Source organism: Gopherus evgoodei, chromosome 17 (genome assembly GCF_007399415.2).
Source record: "Gopherus evgoodei ecotype Sinaloan lineage chromosome 17, rGopEvg1_v1.p, whole genome shotgun sequence".
In the NCBI taxonomy this organism is placed as follows: domain Eukaryota; kingdom Metazoa; phylum Chordata; order Testudines; family Testudinidae; genus Gopherus; species Gopherus evgoodei.
In genome coordinates, this window is record NC_044338.1 from 3125147 (window position 1) to 3143601 (window position 18455).

Below are 18455 nucleotides of genomic sequence, written 5' to 3' on the forward strand. Positions count from 1 at the left end.
CTGGGGGCTTGGCAGGGCTTGGAGACCCCGTGTGTGGATGGGGAGGGGGACGCCTTGCTCAGCTGTCCAGCAAGGGGCTGGGTTGGGGCTGAGCCAGGGACAGCACCTTTCTGACGCTGGCACCTCTCCCCACAGCGCTGCTGTACAAGCCCATCGACCGGGTGACGCGGAGCACCCTGGTACTGCATGTGAGTATGGCTCCCGCTCGCCCCCTGCCTACACTCTGTCACTGCCACTTCCTGCCAGCCCCACCCACCGGGGTCCTGGCATGGGGGCCATGCCCTGGCAGTGGCAGGGGAACACACTCCAAGGCCCCCTCTTGGAACTGCCCCAGTTCTCAGGTGGGCACGTGTGCCAGGCTGTGCTGGCATCTTGCTTCCTCCGCTGCCCCCATTCCTTCCCTCTGTCCCTGCTGGGAGCACTGTCACGGAGTCCCCGGGCGATGCTCTGGAACTGCTCCGCACAAAGCCAGTCAGGACTCTGGGGAGCCTCCTCTCCCTCGGAGCAGACTGTCTTCAGGGCAAGAAGCTCACCCGGCTTCACCTCCTGGGTCTCTCCTTGGAGCATTTAGCATGTGCCCCTCCATGCGCTTCCCACAGAGAGTCCACACAGGCGGGGTCCTGGGGAAGCCACCGGGTCCTGCACCCCCACTTTGCAGTCAGACGTGACTCTTAGCCAGCCAGTAACACAGAGGTTTATTAGTCTAAAACAGAGCTTGTAGGTACAGTAACTCCTCACTTAAAGTTATCAGGTTAAGGTTGTTTCGTTGTTATGTTGCTGATCAATTAGGGAACATGCTCGTTTAAAGTTGTGCAGTACTCCCTTCTAAGGTTGTTTGGCAGCCGCCTGCTTTGTCCACTGCTTGCAGGAAGAGCAGCCTGTTGCAGCTGGCTGGTGAAGGCTTGGAACCGAGGGGGGCTTCTGGTCCACCCATCAGCTCCCCGCTCCCCTAAGTTCCCTGTGCAGCAGCCACCCAGCAGGCTATCAATTGTGGGGCAGTTGCAGCTGTCCCTCCCCCCACTGCCATGTGCTGCTCCTGCTCTCTGCCTTGGAGCTGCTCCCGGAGCCTCCTGCTTGCTGTGCAACAGGGAAAGGGGGGGCTAATGTCAGAGTTTCCCCCTCCACCCTGCTCCTACACCCTGCTTACCCCTTCTTTTCCATATAGAGCAGGGAGGGGGGACAGACCGAGAGAGAGAGCTTGAGACAACTGCTGCTGTCTCAACTTCCTGATCCTCTTAAAAAGACAATGCACTTCAGAGTGGGTCAGCTGACGTAAAGGAGCAGTGTGCAACACACACACACACACACACACACACACACACACACACACACACACACAGTGTGTCTGTCTCTGTCTGCCATGCTGTCACCCCTCCGCTCCATGCCTGCTGCCTTGTAGAGTGTGAGGCTACATTAACAACAATGTGTTAACCCGAGGGCTCAGCCGAGTGCTAGTTCATCATTTAGCACAGGGGTTCTCAAACTGGGGATCACAAGGTTATTACATGGGGAGGTTGTGAGCTGTCAGCCTCCACCCCAAACCCTGCTTTGCCTCCAGCATTTATAATGGTGTTAAATATATAAACAAATATTTTTAATTTCTGTGCGCGGGGGGGGGGGAGGTGTCACTCAGAGGCTTGCTGTGTGGAAGGGGTCACCAGTACAAAAGTTTGAGAACCACTGATTTAGCAGCAAAGCATTCCCTGGGAAATATCCCACCTTCTTCCACCCTCTGACTTCACCACCTCAACCACGCTTCACAATCCTCTAAGCTTTGAACAGTATTAAATTGTTTGTTTAAAACATATTGTGTGTGTGTGTTTAGTTTTTTGTCTGGTGAAAAATATTTCCCTGGAACCTAACCCTCCCCCCCCATTTACATTAATTCTTATGGGGAAATTGGATTCGCTTAACATTGTTTTGCTTAAAGTCGCCTTTTTCAGGAACAGAACTGCAGCGTTAAGCGAGGAGTTACTGTACAGAGACCAGAACCCCTCAGCCAGACCATTCGGGGGGGCAGTGAGCCAGACCCCCACATCTGCACTCCATTCCTTGCCCCCAGCCAGCCCCAAACTGAAACTCTCCAGCCTTTCCTCCTCTGGGCTTTGTTCAACCTTTCCCTTTCCAGGAGGTCACCTGATCTCTTTGTCATCCAACCCCTTTAGCTATCTCCTTGCAGGGGGGAAGGGCCCCGGCCATTAGTTGTCAGTAGACAAAGTGCCGGCCATATATGTGCACTGGCCCTTTGCTCTGCAACAATCTCACCCCCTAGAGACTTAAGAAATTTATTGGGGAAACTGAGGCACCCACACAGTATTCAGAGGAAACATTAACAACAGCCCCACTTTGTCACAGGCTCTGGCCAAGAATAACCCGTTCCGAGATGGAGGGAGGGGTGGGTGGTCCTTGCACCCTGAGGGTTAGTCCTGTAGAGGAGGGAGCAGGAAGCTGTGGAAGATTAACCCCTTGTGGCCCTGCTCCAAGCTCCTAATGCAGCCCTGTTTGCTGCTGGGTCTCTGGGCAGTGAGCTCTGGCTCGGAGCAGAGCTCAGCTAGGGGCCCAGTGTGGCCCTAGCAGCTAACCCGCTGTGGGGAGTGGGAGGACTCGCTGGCTCTGCCTTGGCTTGCTCACCGGCACCCCCTCTATTCCAGGACCTCCTCAAACACACGCCGGCTGACCACCCTGACTACCCACTGCTGCAGGATGCCCTCCGCATCTCCCAGAACTTCCTGTCCAGCATCAATGAGGACATCGACCCACGGAGGACAGCAGTCACCACTCCGAAGGGGGAGGTGAGGCAGGGCTGCCGGGGTGACCTGCCCCACTCCCAGCAAAGCCGCCCCTTCTGCCCAGCCGCTGGAACAGAGGCTGGCTAGGGGAGATGGGCGTGGCCCATGGAGGAGTAGGGAGATGTGCTTTCCCCCCATGTGGAGGGGCAGCTGCGCTATGGTACACTGGGCTGTGGGCAGGGGCCCAATCCCCATGCAGGGCCACCGTCTGGCATCCAGCTGGCATCTCCAATTACTAGGGGAGGGGAGGCTGGGAGGGTTTTGCTAACCCTCCATTTCCTCCCCCCTCCAGGTGTGGTACAGGAACCCCTCTGGGCCCCATTAAGGTGGTGGCGTGGCTGGGTGGGTTTTTTTTCATCAGTTGATGGTATGATCTGTGAGCCTTCCCTCCCACCCCCACCCCACCTAGCTGTGCCCATTGGGGTCCTCAGTGTCTAGAAGTGGGGAGCCTTCCCTGCTGCAGCAATGGGGCTGGTTCCTGGCTTCAGCCTGCCCTGCTGGGGAAACACTGGGCTCTTAGCTGGCTCTTGGGAAGAGACCCTCCAGCTGCAACCCGTATCCAGGGTCTGGGGCTGCTCTTCTTTCTGGTCTGAGCCCAGCCAGGGCCCCTCCTTGGGGTTCCCTCTCTCTCCAGGCTGGCCAGCTCAGACATGCACTAGACATGAGCAGCTGATGCAGGGCTGCTTCCTCTGGGGAGCTTGGAGGCCTGGCTGCCCCATGTGTGGGCTGAGGGCCCCGGCCTCCCCCGCTAATGGCTAGCCTTGCTCTCTCCTAGACGCGGCAGCTGGTGAAGGATGGCTTCCTGGTGGAGCTGTCCGAGGGCTCACGGAAGCTGCGCCACGTCTTCCTCTTCACCGACGTCCTCCTCTGCGCCAAACTGAAGAAGACGGCCGTGGGGTAAGGTGGGCGGAGACTGCTGAGGCGGGGGCAGCACCCTCCGAGTGCCAGGGTGGCCCATGCTGCAGGGGTCAGTGCCACATGCTGGGCTGCCTGGAGCAGGGGCTGCAGGGCTGGGCCGAGGGGCTAGTCTGTGGACATGGGGCATGGAGGTGGGAAATTGGTCTGGCGCTGGGTAGACCTGCCTGCAAGGGGCAGAGCCGTGCAATCCGCAGGGAGCGGCTGGGTGGCCTGGTGGCTCCGTGCACAGCAAGGTGCGCTGGGGTCGTGGGCTCAACCCGGGCATGTCGCCGCAGGAAGCACCAGCAGTATGACTGCAAGTGGTATGTGCCGCTGGCTGACCTGGTGTTCCCGGCCCCCGAGGAGTCGGAGCCCTGCCCACAGGTGCACACCATCCCCGACCACGAGCTGGAGGACATGAAGATGAAGATCTCAACCATCAAGAGCGAGGTGCAGAAGGAGGTGAGCCGGGGGTGGGGGGTTGGGCTCGCTGGTGTGCGGTGCTAGGGGGCTGTGCCTGTGCCCAAGGAGGGAGCTCTTGTACCTACCTCTGCTCAGGGGCTAGGGGGGAAGCTCCTCCCGCTGAAGGGCCCTGAGCAGTTCCCTAAGCTGAGAGCTAGAACCCCGTGCCCAGGGCAGGGCATGGGCCTGCTCTGCCCCATTGGCACCTCCCTGTCTCCTCCCTTGGCTGGCACTGGGGGAGGCAGGGGGACTCCTATGTGGATTGTGGATCCAGCTCACTGCCTGGAGCGGCTCTGGCTGGCTCCCACCTTCTCGCTTCCCCCTGCAGAAAGCCGGCAAGGGGCAGAGCCGAGCCATCGAGCGCCTCAAGAAGAAGATGTTTGAAAATGAGTTCTGGCTGCTCCTGAACTCCCCCACCATCCCCTTCCGCGTCCACAACCGCAACGGGAAGGTAGGGGACTGCCGGCCGCCCGGCTCACCAAGAGCCACTGCTGGGGTTCGTGGAGGGTGAAGAGCCGGCCTGGCCAGGACTGTGCTCCCTCCGCCGGCCGCTATGGCCGGTTCCTCTGCCCACCCTTGGTGGGAGTGGGAGTGGGGTGTCCGTGCGGGGCCAGGGCTCTGCCCTTGGGCGTTGAGCGGGGTGATGCACGCTGACCACGCCAGGCAGCATCTCTTGCGCTCCCTTGCGGCTGGCCAAGCTGTTCTGTGCAGGCTGGGATCTCTCCCCGCCGCGGCTGGTCTGGGGATACCTGGTACCTCCTGCGGCACTGGGGGCCTCGGCTTGCTCTGTCGGTCCCAGTCCAGGCAGCTGCCTTGACGCCATCCCGTCCCTTTCAGAGCTACCTGTTCCTGCTCTCCTCGGACTACGAGCGGTCGGAGTGGAGGGAGGCCATCCAGAAGCTGCAGAAGAAGGGTGAGGCCCTGTGCTGCTGGAGGCCCTGCGGGAGGAGCCTGTCTCTAAGTTCTCCAAGGGGGCGTCCTTGGGGCTCGTGCTCACTGCCGTGGAGCTGTTCCTGCCAGGGGTCCAGGCATGCTGTAGCAGCATGGGGCCCCACCGTGCCCATGGCCTTTCCGGGCCACCCCTCGGGAGGTCCCAGGGCGCCTGCAGCCAGCTGTAGCAAATGGGAACCCCTGGCCGCAGCCGCTCACCACCCCCCTGTGCTCCCACAGACCTCCAGGCCTTCGTGCTGAGCTCGGTGGAGCTGCAGGTGCTCACGGGGTCCTGCTTCAAGCTGCGCACTGTCCACAACATCCCCGTCACCAGCAACAAGGACGGTGAGTGTCTCCCGCCGGGCCCCGCTCGGGCCTGCACGCTCCAGGGCCGGCTCTGCTCCCTGGCTCCCCCGCGGAGCGTGCCAGAGCACCCGCCAGAAATGCCCTATGGGAGGGCGCATGGGGCCAGCTCCCGCCAGTCCTGGTGGTGCCCGTGCTCCCACTCTCTGCCTGGGCTGCTGCCTGCTGGCGTCAGCTCAGCTCCGAGCCAAGGTCTGCCTGGTAGGGGGAGAAGTGTCCCTCTCTGTAAGAGCCCAGCTGTGCACTGGGGGGCAGGACTCCTGGGTTCTGTGGTGGGCCCTGCTGGGCCTCGGGGTAAGTCTCTTCCTCCTGGGAGAGGCTGGGCGGCTCGGGGTCTGTAAAGCACCCAGGGCTCTGATGCCAGGGCTGTTAGCTCCTGCCGGGTGTGTCTGAGGCTCAGATGGTTGTGGAGTGTCTGTGCCAGCAGGTGGCGCTGTGAGAGCAAACCAGCTGGCCTGGCTTGGGAGAGGCTTGCTGGGCAAACGGGGCTGTGCTGCTCAGAGCCCCATGGCACCATGTGCCTGTCCGGCAGGGAGGGGTGCTAACCTGGGGGGCTCAGGCAGTCGGGCTGGCACAGTGACCCCCCTCCCTTGCACACCGGCTCGAAGAGCCCTGACGGGAGTGTGCGCCCCCAGGATGGGGCGTTGGAATCATGTTGGCCATTCTGTGGGAACCCATCGCTGCACCCCGCCTGGAACCCCCTCACATGGCCGCAGGGGTCTCTGCTGTGCAGTGTGAGTCTCTGGTCTCCTGCTCCCCACGAGAGCACGGGGCGAAACTGGTCTCTGGTGTCCGTGGCAGAGATCCAGGCACAGGGCAGCTGTCCTGTCTGCAGGTCTCTCGCTGGGTAGGTTTGACTGGTGGCTCTGGGAAGCCAGTTCCAGAGGTGCCCAGTGACTGAACCCTGGGCATCCCGGCTGGGACAGGTGTGGTGGGATGCTGCTTGCTGCAGGGATGGGAGTAGCTTGCTTTGCATTATGCTGGCAGCGAACGTGCCCTGGACGCACCCCTCACTCCTGACGTGCAACCCCCTGCTGGGCCACGGGGCTAGGGAGGTGAGTGAAGGCTGAGATGCTGTTCTGGCTGCGCGACTGCAGAGGTGAAAGGCTGGAGCTGGGGCTCCCTGCACCCCAGTGCTGGGCTCAGACCACGGGCCAGCCAGGACTGTGAGCCCTAACGTACCCTTGTGCTTCTCTCTGCTGCAGATGACGAATCCCCGGGACTCTACGGCTTCCTGCATGTGATCGTCCACTCTGCCAAGGGATTCAAACAATCTGCCAGTGAGTGCCAGCTCTGTGCTGCTGGGGCTTGGCTGTGAGCGGGACCTAGCCCCGACCCTGGGGCCCTGCTGTGCCCACCCAGGGGTGCAGAGGGCCGCTGGAGAGGGGAGAGACCCCTCCTGCTGGGGGTGGGGGGTGAGTTGCCTGCCATCCCTGCTTTCCTGAGGGATCTGTCCCGACAGATGGGCACCCCCAGGCTATCAGGCCCTTGTTGGGGAAGGACTGCGGGCTGGGGACTCTGCCCAGAGCCCATGTGAACTGGACATGAATCCCTAGAGCCCCCTGACTCGTCTCCTCTCCCCAGACCTCTACTGCACACTGGAAGTGGACTCCTTCGGGTACTTTGTCAGCAAAGCAAAGACCAGGGTTTTCCGGGACACAACAGAGCCCCAGTGGAACGAGGTGAGTTCGCTGCGAGGGGGCTGAGAGGATCGTGCTAGAGCCAGGGAACAGACAGCATCCCCCACCCCTGTTCCAGCCCTAGGCTGCCACCCCCTGCTCCGCTGGTGCCCCTCAATCCAGACCCATAGCCCTGCCCCCGCTAGTTGAGTCCCGGGCTTCCCTCTCCTCCCGCAGGCCATTCCTCCCCTTCCTGCTATTCTAGCTCTGGGTCCCTGACACGCGGCCCCTGGTCTCTCCTGAACCCAGGGCCCGGCCGGTGCTGCAGGAGGCTGAAGCACTGTGCACTCAGACACGTGGGTGCAGAGCCCAGGCGCTAGTGCCCGCCCCCTGCTGGGCGCAGCTCAGGGCTGTTCTGCCCCTGGCGTGGGCTCAGCCGCCGTCCCTCTGGCTCCCCAGGAGTTCGAGATCGAGCTGGAGGGCTCGCAGTCCCTACGCATCCTATGCTACGAGAAGTGCTACGACAAGACCAAGCTCAACAAGGACAACAACGAGATTGTGGATAAGATCATGGGCAAGGGGCAGGTCCAGGTAAGGCTGCGGGGGGCTTCGAGGGGGCTGGCCTCCCTGTGTTCCCCTGGCCTGGGGCTGGCCTGCCCATGCCAGAGCAGCTCTCAGGGCTGCAATGAGCCTGATGCTTTCCTCTGAGCGGCAGCCACACGAGCCTGGCTCCCCATTGCCTGTCTGGGAATGGCCCAGCCGAGGGCCCGTGCCGCGGCTGACTCAGCACTGCCAGGCCTCCTCCACGGGCGCTGTGTCGCTGGCAGAGCCGCTCCCTTCCCTTCCCACCAGACGAGGAACATCTGGCGGGTGGGTTTGTTTTTCTGTCTGGCGCGCCGCGATGCTTTCGCACCATCTGCACTCGCTGGCTGATCGGCTGGCCGCGCTAGGACACCGGGCTGGCACAGAGATCTGGCCAGGCCAGGTGGTTGTGGTGGGTTGGGGCTATCCTCGTACTGACGGGTGGGCGGGCTCTGTGGCAGCCTTGGCCCAGACCTGATCTTGGCAAGCAAGTGTGCCGAGCTCTGAGGGCGGAAGAGGCCGGGAGTAGGGGAGGCCAGGCCGGTGTGGAAGCTGGGTGAGGTGGCTGGAGGGTGCTCTGAGATTCCCCGGGCTCAAATTGCTTCCTGTCTGGCCCGGCTGTAACAGTGCTCCTGGCAGGAGCCGGCTGTGCCCCCCATGGATGCAGAGGACTGTGGGGGCTGGCAGCTCCCCAGGTGAGAGGGGACGCTCCCCATGGCGTCTGTTTTGCTTCAGGGAGTGTGTCCTCTGCCCCGTCACCTCTGTTGGTCTCCCTGTGCCCGGGAGGGATGCCAGCTCGATGCACAGAGCTGAGCACGCCAAGGCAACTGGGTGCTGGAGGGGAGTGGCTGATGAGGGTCTCCAGGAGCACCCTCTCCCGCCCCCCTGTAGCGTGGCCCTGCTCCCTGGTGGGGCTGGTGTTGCTGCTGGCAGGTGAAGGGTCCCGATCCAGCAGGGTCCAGCGGCGATGCCAAGGCCAAGCTATTGGCGAGGCCCTTGCCGCAGACCTCGCCGGGGTTGTGGGGGAGACTTGCTGCCTTTCCGCTGGGATCATGGCTGAGCCCACGCAGGTGGTCGTGGTCCCAGCCAGGGCACCTCTGTGTGATCTGTGCAGAGCTCAACCCTTCCCGGCTCCCGCTGCTGCCTTCAGTCCCCAGTGCTGCTGTTATAGCAACCGGGGTTGCCAGGGCAACTGTCTCCTCTTGGTTAGGTAAGGAGGATGGGGGCTTTGCTGCATCCCCAGGACGTGCCCCTGGCTCAGCACAGGGGGTGTCAGGAGGTGCAGGAAAGGGGAGTGGCCAGTGTGCCCCCAGCTGTTCTGGGGTGCAGCTGAGGGTGTAGGCTGGGTCCTGGTTACCATGGAGACTGTCTCCCTGTGTGATGCTGAGTGCTGGGCCCCCTGGCGAGGGGCCGGGGGTGCGTTCAGTGAGGGGACCTTGGCTGTGAGATTGGTGACCCCACTGGCTGGCTGGAGTCGTGCCCTTCGGGTTGGGCCACAGCGCCCCTCTGGGGCTGGGTCCTAGGTCAGAGCAGTGGCCGGGCCCATGGCTGGGACCGTAGTACCAGCATGGAAATCTCTATCAGACCAACTCCCTCCTGCCCCCAGGTTAATCCCTCCAGCGCCGCTGCCCTGGTACCTGGGCACAGCCCATGTAGAAGCAGTGGCACCAGTGAAGTTGCTGGACGATGGCACTCCCCTTGCTGGGTAACGGCTCTGCTTGGGGGCACTCGTGGGTTTTGTGTTAAGGACTCATATTGGGCTGGGCTGGGTTAGGGGCTTGTGGGGGCTCGTGCCGAGCTGCTGGATGGTCCAACACTGCTTCCCTAGCTGGGGTGGTGCCCATGGGCTGGCCCCCTGAGAGTTCAGCAGCTCACGGGCCATGCAGGCGTTTGTAGAATCCTGTCCCGTGTCGGCAGCAACAGGGTGTTAGTGGATCTGTACCCAACTGTCAGGCTCTACCAGGCCTCTGTGATCCTCGCTACTCCCACGGGGTGGGGCTGAGTGGTAGAGCCGCCTGCACAGTTGCTCTGGAGCCCAGGAGCTGGCAGGGAGAGGAGGTAACTTCCAGTCCCATCCCCGCCCCCAAAGCCCAGGTTAAAACCAACCTCCAGATCCAGGACTCCAGTTCCAGGCACTCCGCAAGCAAAGGGAGGGGCTGAGCAGCCTTGTGCCCAGCCTCTGGTGTGGACGGGTTCACTCAGGCAGCCTGTGTCCTTAGCAGGGACCATACAAACCTGCTGCAGTAAATCAGCCTTGGGACGGGGACAGGGGGCGCATGGCACAAGCAGCTCCTCTCCATGCGGCGTTGGCACAGGGTGGGGTGAGGAGCTGCAGCGGGTGCCATGCTTAGCTCAGTGGGAGCCAGCCAGCTGCCCTGGGGGCGTGCCACTGTGGAAGTGGCTGGAGGCCAGCTCCCAGTTCCTGGGCAGAGCCCGAAACGCGACTCCAGCACGGTAGCTTATCCCGACCCTGCTTTCTCCAGCCTGTGGATCACTGCAGCATTGGGATTCCCCGGTGCTTTCCTAGGGCTGGTCCCTGTGCCCCTGGTGATGGGCTGCTGAGTGTTCGTGCTGGACCTGCTGTCCTCGAGCTGCGGTTGCCAGCTGCAGAGCAGTGTCCCCCCAGGGGAGGGGCAGGGCCAGCACCCTGTGCTGCGGGGCCTCGGCTCGGCCCTGGAGGGGCAGAAGAGGAGCTGGATGCTGCTGAGCCTGGTGCTTGCAGCGGACGTGTGGTCATGGCCTGAGACCTGTCAAACTCACTTCATGGGCCACCAGAGGGGCAGGGGCTGGGGCTGGGGCTGGGGCTGGCTGCCCGGGGCTGGGGCTGGCTGCCCTGAGCCAGCGCTCAGGACCTGGTAGGGCATTAATTCAAAAGCCTGGGGTTGGCTCCCAGCACCGCCCTCCCACCCCACCCCGTGGCGCAGACTGCCTGGGGGGCTGCCTGGCCAGCCTGCTAGCTCATCCCCGCTGCTCTGCAGGGCCTGTGGGCTCAGCCCCACTCTGCCTGCTCCCTGGGAACGAGGCTTTCCTGGCCAGCCCCTGGGGGGCTGGGGGAGGAGGCAGTGCTGCCGGGAACAGGGGAGCAGAACCAAAACCCGGCTCCGATTGGAGGGCAGGATGGGGCGAGGGGCTGAGTTCAGAGCCCTGCTCTATTGTGCAGTGTTAGACTCCAGCTTTGAGCAGCAGCAGGTGAGGGGCCGTCGGCGTAGCCCTGGAAATGTGCGGGGGAGTCAACAGGAGGGACCAGGGTCCCGGTGCCTGGAGATCAGCAGGGCTGGGCAATCGGAAATAGCCTTGTGTCAACAACCATGAGTCACACGGCCCCTGAGCCTGGAGTCAGGGGCACATGGGAGCCAGTGCAGGGATAGCGCATTAGCAGTCCAGCCCGCTCTGGAAGCAGAGCGCTGTGCCGTGTGAACCTTGGGGGCGGAGGCTGGAGGAGACCCCTGGGCCCAGAGAGTTGAGAGAAGGCCCCAGGAGCCGAGCAGCCCCTGAGGGAAGGTGGGTGGCCTGTCGGAAGCTGGAACAGCATCTGCGATGGTGGGAGCAAGGCTCTAACTGATAAAGGCTTTCAACCCACATGCTCCAGGGCGTAGGCTGGCCTCCAGCTGGGCTCAGGAAGGAATTGCTCTCCCAGGACTGGCTATGTGCTCTGTGTGCAGTGGGGGGGAGGGCAGTCCCAATCCAACACAGGCCTCTAGGCTAGACACTTGCCCCGTTCAGCCCAGGGGGGCTGCTCAGTGCCTTCCAATGTGCCCCCAGCCATCCACGTGCTGCAGGGGCCCTCTGGGCAGCTCCCTGGTTTGCCAGGCAGATGAAGGCCCTGGCCCTGACCCTGGGGCAGGCTGGATCTCTGGAGACCCTGGAGAGGGAGGCTTACTTCCCTAGGGCTCCTGTAATGGCTATTAATGGAGGCCCAGCAGTGACCTCTGCTTCCCGGCCCGGAACGCTGCCTGCCAGCCCTGCCATCCTGGCTTCCTCCGAGAGCCCAGCCTGCAGCCCCAGTGCCAGGCAGCTCGCGTGTAGCAGGAGTCCCTGGGCTGGTCCTTCGGCAGATGCAGTGGAGGGTGAGCGCGGCTTGCTGCCCAGGGATGATGGGGAGACTGGGGCAGGCTTTGCATACGGCATGTCCCCCTCTCACTGGCTGCTGCAAACAACCTCGCTGTGTGCCAGGTTTGTGGGGGGAACTTCTGGGCAAGAGGGACCCTTGGGAGAGGGCTGAGGAGGAGCCCGGAGCAGAGGCGTGTGGGCTCAGAAAGGTGCCCGGCTCCCCCAGCGCCTGGTGGCCTGGCCAGCCAGTTTGCACAGCATTGTGCTGCTCTCTGGAGGTGATTGGCAGGGCCCTGTGAGAATGTGGGGCTGGGACAGCTGTTTGTCCTCGCTGCGTCCCCTGGGACCTTGGCCCATGCGTCAGTCAGATGGCAGCTCATGCCCTGAGATCAGCGTGGAAGGGGGCTGGTGCCAGTATGGGGAGTGGCTGTGGGTGGCTAACGATGGGTGGCTGTGCTGATGGTGCCCATGCTGGCTGGCTGATCAGTGCCAGAACCCTGGGAAAGCAGGGACAGTGCTAGCCAAGCCTGGGCGCTCTGGTGTATCTGGCTGGCAGGCGGTCAGCTGTGGCAGAAGGCCAAGGGCTGCCCCTTCATCCTGGGGGCTTTGAGCCAGCCCCCGCAGACAGCTTCTCGGGCCTGCGGCATCTCTGTGACACCCCCGCCTGGGATTTGCATACACCTTTCCCAATGCACCTTGCTCGCCCTAGTCCTGAACTTCCCCTCCCCTGCTCCCAGCTTCCTGCTCTTTTCCCAGCTGGCCCCGCTCACTGCGCTGGCCTCTCCTCTGCTTGTGCGTCCGCCCTGGCCAGGCCAGAGGCTCTGTGCTGGGTGTGACCCAGCAGAGGTTGTGCAGGGCCTGGTTCTCTCTGCCTCCGCTCCCCAGGTGTTTATGGTTTAGCCGACCTGGCCTCTGCAGACGAACTCTGAGACGGGAAGTCTGCAGTGGGAAGCAGATGTCGGCTCTGGGGCCTGCGCCCTCCCCTCCCGCTGCCCTTGCTTGTGCAGTTGGGTTCATAAATCAGGCCGGGAAATCGTTCAATATGCAAATACAGCATTTGGGCCTCCTGTCCCTGGGGCTGCGCCAGGCCCTGCAGGCAGAATCCATCAGGAATTGATTTCTTCTGGCCGAGACAAACCAACCCCCCCACACCCCCTGTAAAAATCAAGGGGGAGGGCAGGTTGGTAAACCCCTCCCCCCCTGTATCTCGAATGGCCAGACTGGGTCAGAGCAAGGATCCAACGAGCCCAGTGTCCCAGGGTCTGGTGCGTCGTGAAATGAACAAAACAAGGCAACTATGGTGTGATCTGGCTCCTGTTGCCCAGTCCCAGGTCCTGACAGTCAGAGGCTAGGGACGCCCTGAGTGTGGGGTTGTGTCCCTGCCCAGCCTGGATAATGGCCATTGAGGGACCATCCTCCATGAATCTGGCTCATTCTTTTTGGAACCCAGCTGTGCATTTGGCCTTCACAGCATCCCCTGGCAAGGAGTTCCACAGTTAACTGCTTTCTCCGGAGAGGCACATCCTTCGGTTTGTGTTAAACCTGCAGCCTGGGTTTTCTAGCCCTTGCTCACAGCTCCACGTTGGGTTTAGAATATCCATCCTAACCTCCTGCCAAGCTGAACAGTCCCCGTCGTGTTACGCTGTCCTCGTGTGGACGTTGTTCCCTACACCGGAACGTTTCTGCTACTCTACTCTGTGGTTTTGCCAGTTCTATGACACTGAACTGGGGTGACCAGAGCTGCACGCGGGATTCCAGGTGTGGGCATCCTGTGGATTTATAGGGTGTCATCCTGACACTTCCTGCCATCTGTTCACTCCCAGGCCCTGTGTTCACCCCGCTGGTGGTAAGAGCTGGCGGGGAGACAAGCTGGAGCTGAGCAGTTCCTCTCCATGGACCAGCCTAGGGCTGAGCTGCGCCGTGCTGGGCTGGCAGGCCAGGCTAGCTCAGGGAGTCGCAGCCAGCCAGCCGGGGGCGCCCCTTTCATAAGAGCACAGGACCCTTGGAGGGGGCATTGCCCTGCCCGCTGCTGTTTCTGGGCAGTCTCAAGCCGGGCGAGCAGAGTTCTGTCCATCCAGACTGGTGCTTCCCCTGCATCCCTGGCCGGCTCACTCCATGTTCAGTGTCTGCCAGCCTGGGATTCAGGGTGCACTGTGACAGCCCCCCACAGGGTTCAGAGCACTGCAGGTTCTTGCACCAGCCCAGACAGCCTCCCTGGAGATGGCCAGGTGGTGGGGGAGGGAGCTCAGTTTTAGGAATATTTTGGGTTTGAAAAAGCTTCTTGCCCGCATGCAGCTCTGCCAGTGTCCCCCAGTCCCGATCCACAGCCCCCTGCTAGCCCAGCCCTGAGCTCCCCGCCTTCAGCTCTGCCGGTGCCCCTTAGTCCTGACCCACAGCCCCTGCTAGCCCAGCCCTGGGCTCCCCACACCCCACCCCAGCTCTACTGGTGCCCCTCAGTCCTGACCCACAGCCCCTGCTAGCCCAGCCCTGCCCCCCCAGCTCTGCCAGTGCCCCTCAGTCCCAACCTGCAACCCCCTGCTAGCCCAGCCCTGGGCTTCCCACCCCTAGCTCTGCCAGTGCCCCTTAGTTTCAACCCGCAGCCCCCTGCTAGCCCAGCTCTGCTGATGCTAGCCCCTTTCTGTGTCAGTCCCCTCCCCCATATTGAGCATAGGCTGACAGCTTGGGCAGTTGCATTGCATATTGTGGGTGGGGACTGGGCAAACGCCAAGCTCTGCACTCCCTGCCCTACACAGCCTCCCTATATTCTGGCTCCGGGGGGTGGGTGAGGACGGGGGCAGGTGTCTGGCGCTGCGAGGCTGAGCGGACAGGGGGTGCAAGTGACTGCCCAGTGCAGACGGACTGTCTCCAGCCGGGCAGCTGGGATGGGCGAGGGGCCGTGCGGAGGGTGTGGCTGGGGGTACAGTTTGTCCCTGCCTGGCATTCCCTTCCCCGTTCATGCGGCTGCAGGAGGTAACTGCCTGACCCAGAGTCGCTCTCCCCTCTGCTGCGTGAGTTTGGGGAGGGGGAAGCTGCCCCAGTGGCAGAGCCCCCAGGCTGAGCTGGGGGGTGGGGGGGCTTCCTTTGACAAGGTATTGTGTGCTGCCATGGTCACAAGCGCCTTGCAGAGAAGCCACCTCCCTTTGCATCCCCCCGGGGCCAGGACGCTGCCTGCTCCCGCCCTGCCACGGTCCCCAGCATGTGGGCAGGGGGCACCCGGATGCTGCCCTGGGAGCTCTGGCCTGGCTCCACGCTCCCCCTGCAGGAGCAGAACCTCAGCTGCTGGCCCCAGCTCCATGCCCAACCCAACTGACCCTATGCCGGCAGCTGGCCTGAGCCCAGGGAGGTCGGAGCTGGGGCCATAGAGCAGTTTCTTGGGGCCTTCCAGAGCAAGCAGGGCGGGGGGCAGGCAGCCTGCACGTGGGCCCCCAGCCACATGCTGGGGTCCTGCGCTGCCTTCGAGGCGGAAGCTAGCTGGGTGGTCTCCTTGCTCCCAAGTCTCAGGCTCTGTGGGGCATGCCAGGTACACGGCTGGGCGGGCATATTCGCCTCGGCGGGCAGCAGGGCAGGCAGTGTTATTCAGTACCCATTTGCCATGGGAGCTCAGTTTCTAGCTGCCCCATGCTCTGCTGTCGGGGACACTGCCGCCCTGCGTGGGGGGCTGTTAGCGGGAGGAGGCACATGGGCTTCAGCAGAGATGAGGTGGCCTGGCCTGGGCTCCTGTGCTCCTGGTGTGCTCGGAGGAGGAAGGAACAGCTAGGGGCTTCGGCCAGCAAGTGATGTGCTGCACCGCTTCCCGACACAGCCTGAGCAAAGTGGGGCCCTACCTACCAGCGTGGCCGGTGCTGGTTGGGTGCAGGGTGTACCCAGGCCCTGGCAAAGGCATTGTGCCTTTGGGTGCCATTGCCCCAGGCCGAGCGGTCCCTGCCCCATCACACAAGGCACGTGTGCTCAACCCTGCAGAGACTCACTGGGGGACACTCGCTGCTTGACCCCCAGCTGGCTTTGTGGGAAGGGGCTCCCCAAGTTCCCCAGCCCTGGGCTCCATGCGTTGGATGCACACGTGTCTGGGCTGGGAGGGAAAGGCAGGGGAAGCGGCCGTTTCCGCGCTGCAGATGCAGCTTGGCTGGTTGTGTCTGTCTCCCTGCGGAGGCGTGGCGGAAGCTGCTGGCCTCCAGCACGTGGGCTCTTGTACCCTGGGCTCTGGCCAGCTTCCAGCCAAGCTGCTGTCTTGGATCAGCCCTAGGGAGGAGCAGACGAAGCGCACGGAGGCTTCCAAGCCGCACGGGCCCTGGGCTGGGGGCAGCAGCGCGGCCAAGGGGGAGGAGGAGAGAAGGGACGCTCCCCACTCGGCTGTGTCTGCAATGCTGCTGGGAGAGCCACTGGAGCTCAGCCTCCCCATTAGCTGCGCTGGGGCCATCGCATCCCTCATTGCGGTGGCTTAAAAGCCCCCTCGCCAAGACCCGAGTCCAGCAAGAAGAGACCCCAGCAGCTGAACCCGCTCATCCCCTGCTGTAGCCTGGGCTGCTCCTTCACCCAGGGGAGGACCGGCCTCCTGGCAGCTTCCCTTTCCTCTGCTTGGGGAGCAGCCCAGCCACAGGGGGAAGGTCTGGAAGGAATTGCTGGGGTTTGTACCTGCCCCCCACACCTCTCCACCCCTGTGCAGCCTCTGCTGTGGGGCTAACCTGCCTGGTGTCGCACTAGCCCTGGGGAAGGGGCAGACTGCTGTGTGCTGAGTGGGCACTCCTTAACTGCCCAATCCCCACGCAATGAAATTTCTTCTCTGCTCTCTGGGGCAGGGACCATCTTGCTATGGCTGGACAGCGCCTGGCGTGGTGCCCCCCCCCCGCCCCCTTCGGCACTACCACACTAGGATGCATGTCCTTGCTCTGAGGCTACTTTCTGGCTGCTGCCCATGTTCCCGGCAGGTGCGCTGAGGCTGGAGGCACTGCCTGCTGGAGGGGTGGTTGCTCTGGCTTGTGACGGCTTTGTTGATGACTCGGTTTCCTGTGTGTGACGTGACCAGCGCTGGTATTTGCTGCCGGTCCCCGCGGGGCCTCCCCCAATCTGGGATGTGACATCTCGGTTCTGTCGGCTGAGAGTGGGGAAGTCCAGAGCAAGGGTCCACACCTCTGTCCCTTCCCAGTTGGGGGAGGTTCAGGGAGCTCTCGCGGCCTGTGCACAATCTGCTGCTGCATCTGTGCTGCAGCCAGGCAGACCTGGGTGACGAGGGCAGAGGAGCCCCTCGCATCCTGGCATCTGCTTCTCTGGTGGAGAATGTTCTAAGCAAAGCCAGGCAGGAGAAGGGCAGCTCCTGGATGGTGCAAGGAGACCAGAGCGCCCCCTCTCTGGGGCTGGAGGGCAGTGCTGTTCCCAGAAGCACCACTCTGTGCATGGGGGTCATTCGCAGGAGCACCAAGGCCTGGCCCCTGAATTACAGCACGGCCTTGGTGCACAGGTTTTAAAAGGTTAAGCGCGCCTGTTTTGGGTGTGCTAGCCAGTGTGTGTCCGTGCCAGGGGCGAGAAGCAGCAAAAGCCCCGTGTGGTATGCTGGAGACATACGGTTACCCAGTGGGTAGCATGTCTAGTGGTTGGAGCCTGGGGTTCAGTCTCTTGCTGGGCGTGACCCAGGGCAGATCCCCTCTGTAAACACCAATTTCCTTCCCTCGCCCCAGGGCTGAGGCTTGGCCGAGGGTTCGTGGCTCCAGCCAAGGGAGGGCGAGAGGAACCAGGGCCGCTGTGCTGGGCCAGTCGCTGGTTCCTGAGGAGCTGCGAGGAAGGAGTTAACGGGTTAGCTGGGCTGTGCCAGCGGCTGTCCTGTTTCACGCAGCGGCTGTGCCAGGCTCCTGGCAGGAGCGGCAGTGAAGGAGTTAAAGGGAGTGGGGGGAGCCTGCCTTTGAGTCACTTCCTTGGAGGGGGAGGGCTGCTCGCTGGCTCCCTATCCTCCCAGCTGAGCCAGAGCTGCGCCTGCCTATTGTGCTGCCTCTGCACTGGGGCTCGGCGCGGATGGGCTCTCCTGGGCACCGCTGACCTGTGCTCCCCTAGACCGGGGAGGATTTCTGTCCCACGCTGCAGGGGAGCGGGGAGCCCAAGATGACGGAGGTCTTAGTGCAGCCGGACTGCAAGCTGAGCTCAGTGTGCGAGCACTTGGACCACTGCTGCTTGGAGAGGCTGGAGGAGCCCGGGGGCAAGCGCCCCTCCAACACGGGAGCCAGGCTGTGGGGCCGCGTGCGCAGCAAGCTGCTCAGGCAGAAGGTGCTGTCTTCTCTTCACCCTTCCCTGTGCGGCGGGGGGCTGGGCATGCCCAGGGTTCGCCCTCGCCCGCGGGTGCCAGCTGCACTAGCCCTGCCGAGCGTGGGGCCCCCGGGACTCAGGGCTCTGACTTACCCAGTGCCCTGCGTGTCCGTGGTGCTCAGGGAGCCAGTTCAGTCCCTCTGCAGGGCGACTGCTCCAGGGTGCAGCCTCAGGGGAGGCTCCCCAGCCAAGAGGGCGATGGTCTGTCTTCTGCCTTGAGTAGATGTGCTGAGAGGCTGTTCCTCCTGCCCAGGGAATTAGCAGGCTCCGAGCTAGCCAGGTACTGCACCGGGCAGCCGGCTCCATGCAGGGACTGCACCTTATATCTGCAGCTCTTGCCCACCCTGCAGAGGCCGCTGGAGGGTGTGGGGCTGGGTTGGGCTGGTTCTGAATATCAGTGCGCCAGGGGCTGTGGCTTTGCAGTGGGTCTCATGCAACTAATCTGATGGGGCAGAGTCGGGGAGAGGACGCA

General features: G+C 62.9%; 1 protein-coding gene across 11 annotated transcripts in view; it reads left to right on the top strand.

Moving 5' to 3' along the window:
* The window catches only part of ABR (ABR activator of RhoGEF and GTPase), a 97605-nt gene that overhangs the window by 62265 nt on the left and 16885 nt on the right, over nt 1–18455 (top strand). For 6 of the 11 annotated variants that reach the window (XM_030537121.1, XM_030537125.1, XM_030537123.1 and 3 more), the window contains 11 exons: nt 136–188; nt 2652–2792; nt 3565–3686; nt 3983–4148; nt 4477–4599; nt 4986–5061; nt 5319–5423; nt 6647–6721; nt 7026–7123; nt 7520–7651; nt 17735–17944. In XM_030537121.1, the coding sequence (XP_030392981.1) occupies nt 136–188; nt 2652–2792; nt 3565–3686; nt 3983–4148; nt 4477–4599; nt 4986–5061; nt 5319–5423; nt 6647–6721; nt 7026–7123; nt 7520–7651; nt 17735–17944 (1301 nt within the window). The remainder of the gene's footprint in view (nt 1–135; nt 189–2651; nt 2793–3564; nt 3687–3982; nt 4149–4476; nt 4600–4985; nt 5062–5318; nt 5424–6646; nt 6722–7025; nt 7124–7519; nt 7652–17734; nt 17945–18455) is intronic. The other 5 variants (XM_030537122.1, XM_030537126.1, XM_030537130.1 and 2 more) reach the window with 1 other exon arrangement.